The sequence below is a fragment of the Sinohyriopsis cumingii genome, chromosome 13 (assembly GCF_028554795.1).
Source record: "Sinohyriopsis cumingii isolate HCF-2022 chromosome 13, ASM2855479v2, whole genome shotgun sequence".
In the NCBI taxonomy this organism is placed as follows: domain Eukaryota; kingdom Metazoa; phylum Mollusca; class Bivalvia; order Unionida; family Unionidae; genus Sinohyriopsis; species Sinohyriopsis cumingii.
The window spans coordinates 15,983,124-15,998,749 of NC_142973.1; the positions used below are offsets into that span (position 1 = coordinate 15,983,124).

The following is a 15,626-nucleotide window of genomic DNA, read 5'->3' on the forward strand; positions in this document are numbered from 1 at the left end:
GATAAATTGTAAATTAAAGCCCAGATGTAATGGAACTTGTCATATTAATTGACAAGACTCTGTGGATAATTGATTTTTCAATACACGTCTTTTATAGGGAATTTAAGATGTTATTGAGGCCCTGCATTAAGAGAAAGTAGAAACTGACATGTTAAATATTTCACCAGAAAAATTTTGTTCATATCACAGTAGAGGAAAATTCCATTTTGAAGCTGCCAGGAACAAATTCAAAATTCTGTCAAAAGTAAAATTTGCTGGTGCTTGACCCAAACATTTATACAGAGTTATAAAGGAAAATTCTTTTGTTTGTAAATTTATAAAAATTTTGATTCTGGATAATTTGAGCATTTTAGGATATTTACAGTTGCTTTGGTTTTTGTCCTGTTCTTTACATATAAATCAAAATGACATTAGATCCACTTATGTCCAGTGTTTCCTGTTGATTGTATGTGTGCTGTACATGATCTCTGAATAGATTGTCATCTTTCTGGCATGTTCAAAGACTTTAATTTGATCACGCTGTTGACCCAGTATCTTTGTATGAGATGAGATTTATGAGGCATGCTGTGTGTGTCATATCTGATAAGACCATTCATGTGTGACCATATCAGGAATGAGAGACTTTGTAATCAGTAATCTGACTTATGAATTTTAAATTGTGTATGTGGTCAGGTGGTTGCCTTGGGTGTTTTTCATTGTCAATGAATGCAAGCTATCATATCACTCATTTGGTAATTTTATTATTGTGTTAAGTAGATATATTATTGGAATCTCTAATCCTGTCACAGTTAACAATTAACAGTTGTAATTTGAAACATCCAGAATTAGTAATCATTTTGGGGTGGGTGGGACACTGTAACCCTAGGTAACTGGATCCTAGCTGCAACACTGCATACTAAGATACAAGTTCAATTAGTAAACTTTTGACTACATTCTAACTTTGTTCCTCCTGAAATTTTCCAAAACTGGAAATGCAGATTGTACAAATAAAGCATTCTAATCTCATTGAAAAAATATCAGGTCGTTGTCACATTAAAAAATGGACAATAGTTAGTGATAGCTTTTGAAACAGGCAGTATGGATTGTAACAGGCAGTATGGATTGTAATAGGCAGTATGGATTGTAATAGGCAGTATGGATTGTAACAGGCAGTATGGATTGTAATAGGCAGTATGGATTGTAATAGGAAGTATGGATTGTAATAGGAAGTATGGATTGTAACAGGCAGTATAATAATAATAATAATAATAATGAGGACTTTGTATAGCGCCTAATCTTTAGAAGCACTAAGCGCTTTACAACATTAGACAACACCAATAACATAAAAAACATAATGATATTATTACAAAAAACAAACACCATGAAATTAAAAAACAAAAAAAATATGCTGAAAATATTTAAGGTAGGGAACATTATTAGGTCTTTAAGTTTGTTCTTGCAGTCAAAATAAGTGAGTTTTAAGAGCACTTTTGAATGTGATCACAGTGTTCAGTGGGCAATTCATTCCACATTGCTGGGCCCTGGTATGCAAAAGAACATTGTTCATATGACTTCATTTTTGTAGTGGGAATAATGAGTATACGATTGTCAGAAGAGGAGCGTAAGTATCTTGCTAGTGTGTACACATGTGAGGTCGGATAGGTATGTTGGACTGTAGTCCGTCAGTGAAATGTAGCACATAGAACAAATTTTGTGTTTGATTCTGGATCGAATGGATAGCCAGTGTAGGGTACAGAGCAGTGGGGATGTGTGCTATGATCGTGGTACTCTAAGTTTGATCTGAGCAGCTGTGTTTTAAAGTTTCTGAAGTAGATATTGAGATGAACCAGACATAATTGAGTCACAATAGTCCAGTCTTGAAAGTACTAATGAACATACAACTGTTTTAGTGGCATCAGTTGAAAGATATTTGCAAATGGAGCTGATGCCTCTCAGCTCAAGATATGCAGCCTTGCATATGTTCATGACATGTTGGTGCAACGTGAGAGTGCTGTCTAGAGTGACACCTAGGTTTCGTCCTGACTGTGTGAATTAAATGTTGGTGTTACTGATACTTTATTTTTTGAGGTAAAGGATGTGACTGAGAAAGTTTTTATGTTGTGATCAGAATGGCCTCAGTTTTATCATCATTCATCTGCAGCTTGTTACATGTCATCCATGATTTCACATCAGAAATGCACCTCTCTACACCTTGGATGGTAGCATCAACTTCCGTTGGGTGGCTAGATTTGTATATTTGAGTGGCATCAGCATACAGTTGGTGAGACACTGGATGATGATTTATGACACTTGAGAGTGGCTGAGTGTATAGAATGAAAAGAACATGTCCAAGAACAGACCCCTATGGAACTCCACAACATAGATTAACTGGGCTGGAGTGTATTCCATTTGCAGACACAATTTGTGTCCTGTTGACCAAGTAGGACTTGAACCACAGAAAGGCTGTATCATAAATGCCAAATACATGCTGGAGACGGTGAAGTAATATACGATGGTCTATTGTGGCAAATACTGTAGATAAATCAAGGAGGGTGAGGACTGTAATCATTCTGCTATCCAAAGCAGAGAGAATGTCATGAACTACTTTTAAAATAGTAGATTCAGTACTGTGGCATGGGCGATATGCAGATTGTACATGGCTAAAAAGACTGAATTCAGATGAGATACAAGCTGGGATAGAAAAACCTTTTATAAGATTTTTGATATGAATGGGAGATTAGAAACTGGGCAGTAGTTCTTCAGGGATGGTCCTGGCTTTTAAAAAGCTGTCGCCAAAAAAATCGCCAACCTCAATATTTTGTCGCCAATTTTCAAAAAGTGTCGCCAGAACAAGTAGTGTACATTTTTTCAAGTGTTAATTTAGTCTATTAATGTAACAGGCAATGAAAATTACAAAAGATGGGTTAGTTAATACTCTAATTACAACAAGCATTAACAAAATGTTACAAAGTGTTACATGAAGATCCGTCGCGATTTTAGGGCTGCCCACTTGTTGAATGCAGTTTCAAAGTCTAATTTTTCACATCTGTACATACTAATTCTCATTAAATTCTCGAGAGATGAGATACAGAGTTTATTTCTGATGTCAGTTTTTGTGAGGTTCACCTTACTGAATCCACATTTACAGTCTACAGTGCTGACAGGTGACACCAGTAGTCTCTCAGCAGCCGCCCCCCCCCCCCCCCCCCCCCCCCCATGGTTAACTTCACAAAGCTTGTAGTGAATTGCTTCCTAAATCCCAAGAATGATCACTGAATGCTGTATAAATTTTCTCGACAAACAAAATAGGATCTCCATTCCCACGAATGAAAGTTACATGAGTTAACACCTGGCAATATTGGACCGTATATATAAGCATAAATTCACACCCAATTTAGGTATTCTTTCACTCCTGTATTTTGAGAAATAAATAATTATTATTAATTATACAAAACTGTTTTTTTTTTTTTTTTGCTATTTTTTGTTGCGGAGTTTAAGTCTCTGCAGCCGTAACACGGTGATTGAAGGCAAAAGGAAAAGATAATGAGTAAAATGCTGCACTGGCGACAGATATAATTGTGATTGAGATTTTTTCCATTTGCTTTGTATTTATACGCAGTAGTCGGTACTTCAAAGGTTATCAGTTTTCTATGAAGGTTCAACAAAACTAGTGTATTGGTATATGTAAAAAAAAAAAAAAAAAAAAAGAAGGATTAGCCATTCAATTAATTGTATCTGTTCTATTCGCGTCTTCAGAAGTTGGTCAGTTGTAGGTATAGTTCGGTAGCATGATTGACTGTAACACAGCATACAGTACTCAGCCCAGATGTCAGCATAAGCAGATTATGATGTAACAATGCACTGTAAAGATGGGGTTGTCAATACGAACAAAGGATCGTTTGTGTAACAGATTGATTCCAATGCATTGCTTAGTCAAGTTTGTGGCTTCCTTTCATTCTCCCTTTTAATTCATCCAGTCCAAATCCATGATTGTATGTACAAATTAAATAACCAAAAAGTCTGTCGCAAAAAAAATCGCCAAATGGGATATTTTTGTCGCCAATAAGGAAAAAAAATCGCAATTTGCGACATTGGCGAAGCCCAGGACGATCCCTGGTTCTTTAAATTGTTATGGTCGAGTGTTGGTTTCTTCAGCAGAGGCTTTACAGTGGCAGTATGGATTGTAATAGGCAGTATGGATTGTAGTTGGCAATATGGATTGTAATAGGCAGTATGGATTGTAATTGGCAACATGGATTGTAATTGGCAATATGGATTGTAATAGGCAGTATGGATTGTAATTGGCAGTATGATTTGTAATAGGCAGCATGTATTGTAATGGGCCATATGGATTGTAATTAGCCATATGTGTTGTAATGTAATTGGCCATATGGATTGTAATTAGCCAATATGTGTTGTAATGTAATTGGCCATATGGATTGTAATTGGCAATATGGATTGTAATTGGCAGTATTGATTCTAATAGGCAGTATGGATTGTAATTGGCAATATGATTTGTAATAGGCAGCATGTATTTTACTGGGCCATATGGATTGTAATTAGCCAATATGTGTTGTAATGTAATAGGCAATATGGATTGTAATTGGCAATATGGATTGTAATTGGCAGTATTGATTCTAATAGGCAGTATGGATTGTAATTGGCAATATGATTTGTAATAGGCAGCATGTATTGTAATGGGCCATATGGATTGTAATTAGCCAATATGTGTTGTAATGTAATTGGCCATATGGATTGTAATTGACTATGGACTGTAATAGGCAGTATGGATTATAATTGGCAATATGATTTGTAATAGGCAGCATGTATTGTAATGGGCCATATGTGTTGTAATTGGCCATATGGATTGTAATTGACTATGGACTGTAATAGGCAGTATGGATTATAATTGGCAATGTATACTGTAATTCAGAGTTAGTGGGAATTAGTATGGATTAAAATTGGCAATATTTATTGTAATTCAAGTTAGTGAGGATACAACTCAGCAAGATCAGGTTTAAATTTTTTAGAATCAACAGTCATGCAGTAGTGTAAATTTGTACAAATCAAAATGGTCTGAGGAAGGTTGGAGCAGTAGCTTCCCTCCACAAGTCAAGATAGTATTCAAAAGCATAGGCCCAGTAAATTAAGTCCAACTTTAAACAACACAGACCCTGAATCTGTCTTTGCATAATGCACTAGCAGATCCGGATCTTTGTTGTTTGTTCTACTGATTATTCCTAGCAACCTACATAGACCCAGATCAGTCAGTGCATTATGCAACAACATAACTGGATGTATTTAGTTTGCAGTTGAACTTGACCTATAATTGAGTATATATGGTATGGCCAAGTTTTGATAAAAAGAGGGAGCACTTGCCAGTTATAGGTATTACCTTTAATACAGTAATAATAATAATAATAATAATAATAGAATCCACATATTTAAACCAATGTTTTATTCTCTTCCAGGGGCCTTTGTATTTCCATTTGTATTGATGCTGTTCCTGTTGGGTATCCCACTCATGTTTCTTGAGTTATCCTTTGGACAGTTTGCTGCCCTGGGTCCATCTGTCATCTTTGAACGATTCTGCCCACTGTTTAGTGGTATGATTTACTTTTTTCTTTGCTACTTTTTACTAGTCTTGAATAGTGTTGTTTTTCTATTGTAGGTAGCTTGAGTTCTCCCAAATTAATTGGAGCATTCAGACTTTCATTTGTAAATGCACATTTAATTGCACTAATTCAGTACCTGCTTTGCATTGCTTTCCTTTTCCAGGACATCAAGTTCCCGGTCCAAGTTAATATTCCCTCCTCCAGGTAGTTTTTTAGACCTAAGATTGATCCCAGTCTGGCTTCTTAGTCATAGCCAAAATAGGGAATACCCTTTTCATTTTTCTTGAACTTATTATGCAAGGTTACATGTCAGAATGCTCCAACAAATTTAACCGTCATTGTTTTTGTGAAATGTATTTTCTGCCAGTCATTGCCCTATTTTGTATCAGCTTAGTTATTTATTCTTCCCTGTCCTTGTATAATTGTTTTCTTGTAATTGTGATGGGGTTGTGCACCTTGCCCATAGAACTGGTGCATCAGCTTATTGTCCTCCATTTTAGGACTGGTGTTAGTGTAAATATTATCAGGGATGGAGCCTTGCGGGTGTTAGTGTAAGTATCATAAGGGATGGGGTCTTTCCTGTGTTAGTCTAAATATCATCAGGGATGGAGCCTTTCCAGTGATAGTGTAAATATCATCAGGGATGGAGCCTTTCCAGTGATAGTGTAAATATCATAAGGGATGGAGCCTTTCAGGTGTTAGTGTAGATATCATCAGGGATGGAGCCTTTCCAGTGATAGTGTAAATATCATTAGGGATGGAGCCTTTCCGGTGTTAGTGTAAGTATCATAAGGGATGGAGTCTTTCCAGTGATAGTGTAAATATCATTAGGGATGGAGCCTTTCCAGTGTTAGTCTAAATATCATCAGGGATGGAGCCTTTCCAGTGATAGTGTAAATATCATTAGGGATGGAGCCTTTCCGGTGTTAGTGTAAGTATCATAAGGGATGGAGCCTTTCCAGTGATAGTGTAAATATCATCAGGGATGGAGCCTTTCCAGTGTTAGTCTAAATATCATCAGGGATGGAGCCTTTCCAGTGATAGTCTAAATATCATCAGGGATGGAGCCTTTCCAGTGTTAGTCTAAATATCATCAGGGATGGAGCCTTTCCAGTGTTAGTCTAAATATCATCAGGGATGGAGCCTTTCCAGTGTTAGTCTAAATATCATCAGGGATGGAGCCTTTCCAGTGTTAGTCTAAATATCATCAGGGATGGAGCCTTTCCAGTGTTAGTCTAAATATCATCAGGGATGGAGCCTTTCCAGTGTTAGTCTAAATATCATCAGGGATGGAGCCTTTCCAGTGTTAGTCTAAATATCATCAGGGATGGAGCCTTTCCAGTGTTAGTCTAAATATCATCAGGGATGGAGCCTTTCCAGTGTTAGTGTAAATATCATCAGGGATGGAGCCTTTCCAGTGTTAGTCTAAATATCATCAGGGATGGAGCCTTTCCAGTGTTAGTGTAAATATCATCAGGGATGGAGCCTTTCCAGTGTTAGTCTAAATATCATCAGGGATGGAGCCTTTCCAGTGTTAGTCTAAATATCATCAGGGATGGAGCCTTTCCAGTGTTAGTCTAAATATCATCAGGGATGGAGCCTTTCCAGTGTTAGTGTAAATATCATCAGGGATGGAGCCTTTCCAGTGTTAGTGTAAATATCATCAGGGATGGAGCCTTTCCAGTGTTAGTCTAAATATCATCAGGGATGGAGCCTTTCCAGTGTTAGTCTAAATATCATCAGGGATGGAGCATTTCCTGTGTTAGTGTAAGTATCTTAAGGGATGGAGCATTTCCAGGTGTTAGTCTGAATTCTGGTTTTTTAGTGGAGGCCAGTTTTCTTGTTTTTGTTAGAATACGGTGGACTTTTTTTCCATGATTTTCTTTTTTAAATTTTTTGTATGCATATGATTCGAGTGGGAAAGAAAGTTTTACAGACTTCGACAGAAGTTAAGTGTACATGTAGGAATTGGAAACTGATGGCAGTGGAAAGAAGAAGTGTGCTTACAGCACAAAAAAATGGTGTCCCAAGTTGTTGAGAGAGACCATGACACATGTAGTTTACATAAAGGTTTAAAAAATATGTGTGGAATTGGGAATGGCTGGAGCGAAAAGTCAACAGAAATTTAGTTGGTCAGTTTATAAGAAAACTGAATGCTAGAGGACTGGCATTTTGTAACCTCTGCTCTACGTCAATCGCAATTGGAAGATTTTGTAATGGCACCTACATAAGAAGCTGCATACGGAAAAATTGAAGCGTAGAAGGCATCTGGAAAAAGTGCAGTTAATTACTATAAGAAGAAAGATTTCTTGCACGAGAGAACAAATGTAGCTCTGTCAGAATATGCGTACTGCATGTTGCCAATACAAGCACCAGCTTGAAAGGAAAAAAGGCTCTCATTGAGAAAGAAAAGAAATGTTTGCACATTGAGCCAAAAAATTCATTCAAAAAGGAAGGCTAAACAAATCTTTGCCAAAGCTGCAAAAAGAGCTCAACTGGAATATCAACAGTTTGTGTCCATTGGAGAAAAAGACAAGTGAATGTATAGGATTATTTGTATATAGTTGATTTACTTGGGTGTTTATTTTACAGATTTGTTATGAAAAGAGAGAAGTATAATACATTTGCTGCAAAAGTTGAGAAATTATTAAGTTGAGAAATTATTTTGACTTAATTATGATGTGAACACTGACATGCACCTGAAATAACTTAAGCACCAATAGTATTAGAGAACAGATCATGTGACAATAAATATTGTCAAGTTGAATTTTTTTTGTAAGTTTGTTAGTTTTTCAAGTGATTATTTTGTTATATATTATGATCATAAGTTGCACAAGGAGCAGTGTTTATGATTGTAAAATGCTTTTTAGGCGGCAGCCCTGGACCTCCAGATCGCGGGTGCTGCCCCTCGAGAATTGTTGGGGGAGGACCCCAAAACCTCACTTTCAAATTTTCAGCTTTTTGTGGGGAATACCAAAATCATGTCTGAGTGTGGGTGGGTGCACACTTGAGAAGGCCCTGTATGATGTTAACCCCACCTTCATGTTGTGTATGGGTTGTACATGCACAGATAGATGTCAGAATTTACTCACATGTGTGGTACTTGGCATCAAGTTGCCTTACATTTTAAGGGAGGGAAGAAAGCCCCTCTACTGCCTCTTCACCACCACCACCACTGTCCATTCCCAGAAAGGATCATTTCTTGTGTTAGGGAAGTTGATTTAAGTGGGGCAGGCACCAAGAACAACTTCACTGGTTTGCAGATTGCCAAAAGATGGTAAAGACAACAGCAAGTGCACCTTCTTGACAGTGATGTACAATATCCTGTCAAGGAGAGCGAGTATACCTTCCTTATAGTGATGTACAGCACCCTGTCAAGGAGAGCGAATGTACCTTCCTTACAGTGATGTACAGTACGCTGTCAAGGAGAGCGAGTATACCTTCCTTATAGTGATGTACAGCACCCTGTCAAGGAGAGCGAGTGTACCTTCCTTACAGTGATGTACAGTACGCTGTCAAGGAGAGCGAGTATACCTTCCTTACAGTGATGTACAGCACCCTGTCAAGGAGAGCGAGTATACCTTCCTTACAGTGATGTACAGCACCCTGTCAAGGAGAGCGAGTACCTTCCTTACAGTGATGTACAGTACGCTGTCAAGGAGAGCGAGTGTACCTTCTGTCTTGGATGAGCAGCAACCTCTCATGGGAAGTAATCTGAAGGTTTACAATGCCAAGCTGAGAATGTTCTCTAATTGGTGTTGTAGGATTGGGTTTATCCTAGCTGTCCCCTTTTATGTGTAAAAGCAGACATTCTTCCTCTTTGAGAAAGGTAATGTTCTGTTTCTAACATTAAGGGCAGTTGGGCAGCCCATTTTGAACATTTTTAAGTTCTCTTGGGGTTCTGAGATTTGGTTTGTCCATCCACTTCCTGATCTCATCAGGTATTCTGAGATTTAGAGATTAGTAAATATATGCCAACCATTACACTTTTGGCGTAATCATTATGCTTTATTTCACTGAATTACATCTTACGCTTGCCTGTGTATGGTTTACGCTTTTCCAGTACATTAAAAATCAAAATAAAGCAATAAAAGTTATGTTTGTGTGTTTATAATCTCTTAAATTTCACTCATCATAAAAAATTGAGAATATTCTTAAAAGAAAGACTGCTGGGGTTTTCCGGGTTCTTCCTCCACCATTAATACTGACTGCCATGTGCTGAAAATCTGCGTTAAACCCTACAACAACAACATACAGTGTACTGTATTTATGGCATATAATATATTAGCTACAATGTTGTAGCTTCAACAGAGATGGGGTACAAATGTTAGTAATATATAGATCGTGCATTTTATGCTCAGATTATGCTTTTTTGCCCCTTATATTTGGGGTTGGCTTATATGCTAGTGTCTCACTCATTAATGCCAAGATGGAACCTTCCATGTGTTATATGGGTATGATCAACACTCCATTATGTTCTTTGAGAACTTTACCCTTAACACATTAACCCTTAGCGATGACTTGTCGGGGCATGAGGTAGTAGCCTACTGCCGAGCTCTGTAGCGTCATGGTCATGCATGATACACTAAAGTGGGTGGTATTATAGAAAGGTAGACAGACGTAGCTCTACAATGATACCAAACAATCTGGATGTTCTAGGTGCACTACAAAGTACAGATTTAAAAAACCTAATTTTTTTCCAACCAACATTTTTCTACCCAAAATTTGCCTGTGGTCAGAATCCGATTTTGTGTCTGGAATTTAGACTTTTTGGTCTCAGATCTAAGGCAAACTGGTATGAACTGCAAACAGACAGATGAGCCTTTGCAAAAAGTAGGATAAGATGGGCATTTGGAATAAAGAGTGGTCTCGATACAAAAATAATGGCTCCGTTTAGCACCAAAAAAAAAAAGAACTCCAACTTTTACCCTTCTGCTTTTGCGCAAGTCAAATAGCCAATGAAAAAAGATGTTTCTAACACAACTAGGCAGTATGTTATTGAAAGATAACCGGGGATTTGGTGTTTTCGGATCTATTCAGAAATAGCTTTCAAAATGTGTTTCCTACTTGATTTTCAGTTAAAAATTACAAAAACCTAAAGGGGTTAATGTGTTAAGACCATCTTCCAGTTCTTCTTGGGGCCAGCAATGGGAAGTGAGATTCATGGCGTGTCAGTGGAAAAGGGTTGTTTATAGTTCATTGGGAACTATTTAACACAAATTTGGCATGGATTGATGGAAGTAGTCTCATGTGACAACGTTGTATGGAAGTGAAGCTTAAACATTGGCAAGGGGAGGTAATGGGCAAGAGTAATTGCCCATTGTATATATGATGTAGACAGAAAAGAAAAATTTTCTTTTTTTTAGTGCTGGATTCAGCATGTAACCGAATTATATCCCTAATGTTACTGTATAAAGAACTATCAAAGAGACATAATATCCTTGGAAAATTGGCTCTCTGGCAAAGGATCATCTACTTTCAGTAGTTCAGTTCCTACTGAGATTATGTTTCAGTCGTATCTGTGCCATGGATTATCAAGATAGGTTTCTTTGCCAAATTGAGATATTGGGGTTTTATGTCTATTTCTTAAGGTTCCCTTTATATTTCAGTGGCCTAGTTTCTATTCGGCTTGTCTTATCTAGAAAGTTTATCGGTCTCTCAAAGAGAAGGACATTCATGAGAATTATGTTCACTAGGTTGGGGCTGTTGTTACATCTTGGATCTATTATAATTGTTCCTCATTGAATGGCTTATTGAGATAGGCCTTCTGGCTACCTATTCATTATTTAATCTTATGTTTGGTTTATCAGAGTAGAGGTATGTGGCAAGAAGCTATCTACCAGCTCATAGCTGTAAACACATGAAATATACGGGTATTTGCATTTATTTCTTATACCAGTTTTCACTGAGGCCATCAGCCCCACCCCCTTACTTAAGTTAAGCAATGCAGTAGTAGCAGAAGTATTACTTCTATTTGAGCTTTTAAGTAAGTTTTTAAACTAATTTTAGTTATGTAACACTTACCTGCTACTGTTAAAAAGATTTCCTCCTCCCACCATGCTTTGATGTCCTGTAGTCTCTGTTCATGTCATAAGGGGTGAGTATTCCATATGTTAGCTATGATTAAGGATTCAGAGTGGGGTCATGTTCTACCTGGAGGATGGAATATTAGCTTGGATCAAGGAATTAGCATTATGATAAAGGAAACAATGCAATAGTAACAATTCCTACCCCCCCCCACAACAAAAAATTGCATTTTCATTCCATGGGGGATGGGAGTAAGAGATTTACTTTCTTTGATATTGTCATGATATTAGCTATTATACAATATTGTCATTGTCTTAGTTACTATACACACACATTTCTGACCAAGACTTGTTCATGTTTTTTTGTGTGCTAAAATGTGTTGCCTTTTCAGTTCTTCATTCCATTTATCAGAACATTACAAGGGAGGTAACGCCATTTTTCAGCACATGATAGGCTATACATGGCGGCCAGTATTAATGGTGGAGGAAGAACCTGGGAAAACCCCGGAAAGAACCACCGACCCACGAGAAGCTACTGGCAAGCTTTCTTACATACCCACATTAGCCGAATCCGAGACTCAAACCCACACAGACAGAGGTGAGATGGCAGTGATCCATAACAGTGAGCGCTTTAGACCACTCGGCCACTCGGAACCCCAAAACCAGATGTTAATTTTGTACAAAGTTAATATCCAGCTTGAAATATAAGAGATATGAATTTTAACTCAAAGATTAGGATATATAAATCAGTTTGATACAGCCTGTTTCTGGCAAGCATCACCCCAGGTCACCGAATATGAAAAATTCAGACTGTAGTAGGTTTGTTTTTCCATTTACAGGTTTGGGCTATGGAATGATCTTCATTTCGGCAGCTGTGTCGCTGTACTACACAGTCCTCATAGCCTGGTGTATCTTGTATCTCATTTTGTCATTCAGGGCTGAGTTGCTGTGGGAGCGCTGCCATCCAGAGTGGGCTTCCAAAAGTAAGATCTCAGATGTTCAACTGTTTTCATGTTTGGTCTGTTTTAGCACAAGCAAGACATAGTGAGCACCTTTTTCTCCAGTGTTAGCTTAATTTGGAACTTTGCACATCACAAATGACGGAAATTATTAAATTTTGTTGGAATTATTAATTTTGTTGAAATTCCCACTTTGGAAAATCAGCATGTAACAGAATTATATCCATGTTTTCCTGTTAGTTCTTACTGTCTTTGTACCTATGAGGGTTTTCGTTATAGGATTAAATGATTATAATCATAACTGAACATTTAGAGAGCTCCACTTCACATAATGCACACACCTGTGTTGGATAGGTGCATATGATGAAATATTACTGCATTCCTGGAAATAAACCAACTATGATATTTTTAAATTAAAATTTATCATGCAATAAAATTACTGAACCAAACTGAAAAGCTTTGTTGACTTTACAGTAAGGATCTGTTCTGCTTCCTTTCCCATTTTCATGCAGGTAAATTGATAAAATTGTAATAATCTTTGCCATTCTTGATGGATTTTTGGACGAAAACAATTTCACCTTCTTAAGTGGCATAAAATTCCTCACATTTCATACAATTGCATGAGGTACAAAAGTATTGCAGTTAGAAAAATTGTATTGAAAGTAAGTTACAAACTATAATAAATGTAAAGCATGTTTTGTTATTTATTTTACTTTCAAGTGAGTTTTCACCTCTGAAAATATTCAGTGGAAATAATATACAACTTTATCTAAAATTATATGCTTTTTAAAATGGGATATAACTTTGAAATACTTGTACATTAAAGCCAGATTGACCAACATTACTGCATTTTCTCATGTTGATACAAATATCCAGATCACAATACTTCCTGCCAGAATGGGCTTCAGTATGAAAAGGATTAAAGTTTTTTTCTGCTTAGTCATTGACCTTGTATCTTGTTTTCACCAAAGTTTGTGGTGAATGACAACACTGCCAAGAAATAATTATTAGACTATGGTGAATTGCACAGCACTGCTAAAAAAGAATGATTGGAATCTCATACCACATTTCTCCTGCTTTTCAGCTTGCTACTCTTACAAAGACGCTGATGAGTGCCATGCTGTTAATGGCAGTGTATATGCCTTTGGAAAATGTCACAATGCCACATGGGCTGACGATAATAACATCACTCGAAATAATGACGACTCTGGGATGAACAACAAGCATGCACCAGCACAAGATTTTTTTGAGTAAGGATTCTGTTTCTGCCGGATTTTCATCTGTGACTTTTTAGCAAGGTTATGCTAACCTAATTTGTATTTTGAGTTGACTTGCAGTTATTATAATTTAGCAGTGCCAGGTTAAACTTCTTCATTCATTCAAATACTTCAGTGTCTGTAACTTTTCATAGCCTCTGCATACGCTGATAATCATTAAACATAATTATAAATTTTTGTCTCCTAATTTTAAGTCGCCTGGCTGTGAGATCAGATGAGTGAATGGTATGGCCCTGCATCCATCATGCAAATTATGTCATCTGTTGTTCATCCATTAACAGTTGTATCTCGTGAGTTCTGTTGAGAGCAAGATCTGCATATATTAATAAAAAAATCAATTGAGGACTGCTTCAGTGGCCTAAGTGGTTAAGAGTGTCAGCCTTGGATGATGGAGGTTGCAGATTCAAACGCCAGCTAAGTCTTACCAGACACTTGTAAAAATGATACTAGCAGCTGACTCACTTTGCACCCAGCATTAAGAGGTTAGTGTTAGGACTGTTTGGCCTGGTGTCAGGATAATGTGGCTGGGTGGGACATCATAGTGATATCACTGGAAAAAAATGTAATGCTATGTTTCACACACATAAACAGTGATACAAGCCCTTGTGATGTTAACTAAAGATCAAACAACTTGCTGAACCTGTTAGACATAAAGAACTAACATTTAAAATTATTTTTGGGGAAAAGGGTTTAGCTAATTCCTTTGGTTATGACAAGCTCGTGGATGCTGCAGTGGAATTAAAAACAGGAAAATGTGCAGTAGGGAAATTAGTATCAATTTGATAAGTATCCACTGCTTCCCCATCCTCCTCCTCCTCCTCCACTAATAAGCACTGGTACACAGTTTTGGGGGGAGCTGAGAGGGGTTCCCAGAGTCTTATAAATTTGTTGGGGCAACATTGTTCACAATCAGATTCATAAAACCAATCAGGATTGGATATGTTTCAAATCAAAAGTGAATACAATTTTGATGCCAATTTACCTTTTGAAGTTGTAAAACAGGTGCTATGTAAAGCATAAATTTAAAAGTGGTTATCAGGATGCACAAGAACTGGAACAACTTGTCCATATGTGTGACAGTCTAAGAAAGGCAGCTAGAAATAATGTCATTATATCTGTTCCTAACATCTCTTCCTGGGGTAATTATTGTTTTACAGCATCCTAATCACCATCAAATTGTAAGCATGACTCTAAAGTGAGCTAACATCTGACAGTACTTCCTAAACCAGTGATTGACCACATGAAGTTTATTATTATGTAGGGCTAACTCTACCAAATAGGTTTAAAATCATTTTGTAAACATTGACACCTGGCAACGGAAACATCCAGCAGACCTGTATGCAGCTCATTTAATTGATTTTGCTTTATTGTAATCAAACTTGTATCCTGTAGCAATCAAAATCTCGTTACCTGAACAACCTGTGGGCTGCTTGACAATGGATTTTTCAGCCTTTGCCAGTGAATCATTACAAACTTGAGACATTATAATGATAGAATGTGAATAGACAGTGGAATATTGACTGAGGATATGTTTTGATTAGATGCAATGATGCTAGAGACAATGTGAAAGTGCAGGCTAACATAAACTATTTGCAGTGTTTTCATTAAAATCATTTTTAATTTAATTTCAACAAAATTTATCACTCTTGAAATTCTTAAATCTTGGAAACAAGTTTGATATGCATGGTGAAAAAGAGTTTGACACTTTGCAATATTTATTTGCAAACATCATAGGAAGCACAAAAACGTAGCATCCAGAGTTACAATGGA

The 15,626-nt window shown here is 37.1% G+C and overlaps 1 protein-coding gene across 4 annotated transcripts in view; it reads left to right on the forward strand.

Annotated features, from left to right (window-relative positions):
* The window catches only part of LOC149784984 (sodium- and chloride-dependent glycine transporter 1-like), a 192,005-nt gene that overhangs the window by 122,215 nt on the left and 54,164 nt on the right, over positions 1–15,626 (forward strand). For all 4 annotated transcript variants that reach the window (XM_089978659.1, XM_089978663.1, XM_089978661.1 and 1 more), the window contains exons 4-6: positions 5,451–5,585; positions 12,460–12,603; positions 13,664–13,829. In XM_089978659.1, coding sequence (XP_089834785.1) covers positions 5,451–5,585; positions 12,460–12,603; positions 13,664–13,829 — 445 coding nt within the window. The remainder of the gene's footprint in view (positions 1–5,450; positions 5,586–12,459; positions 12,604–13,663; positions 13,830–15,626) is intronic.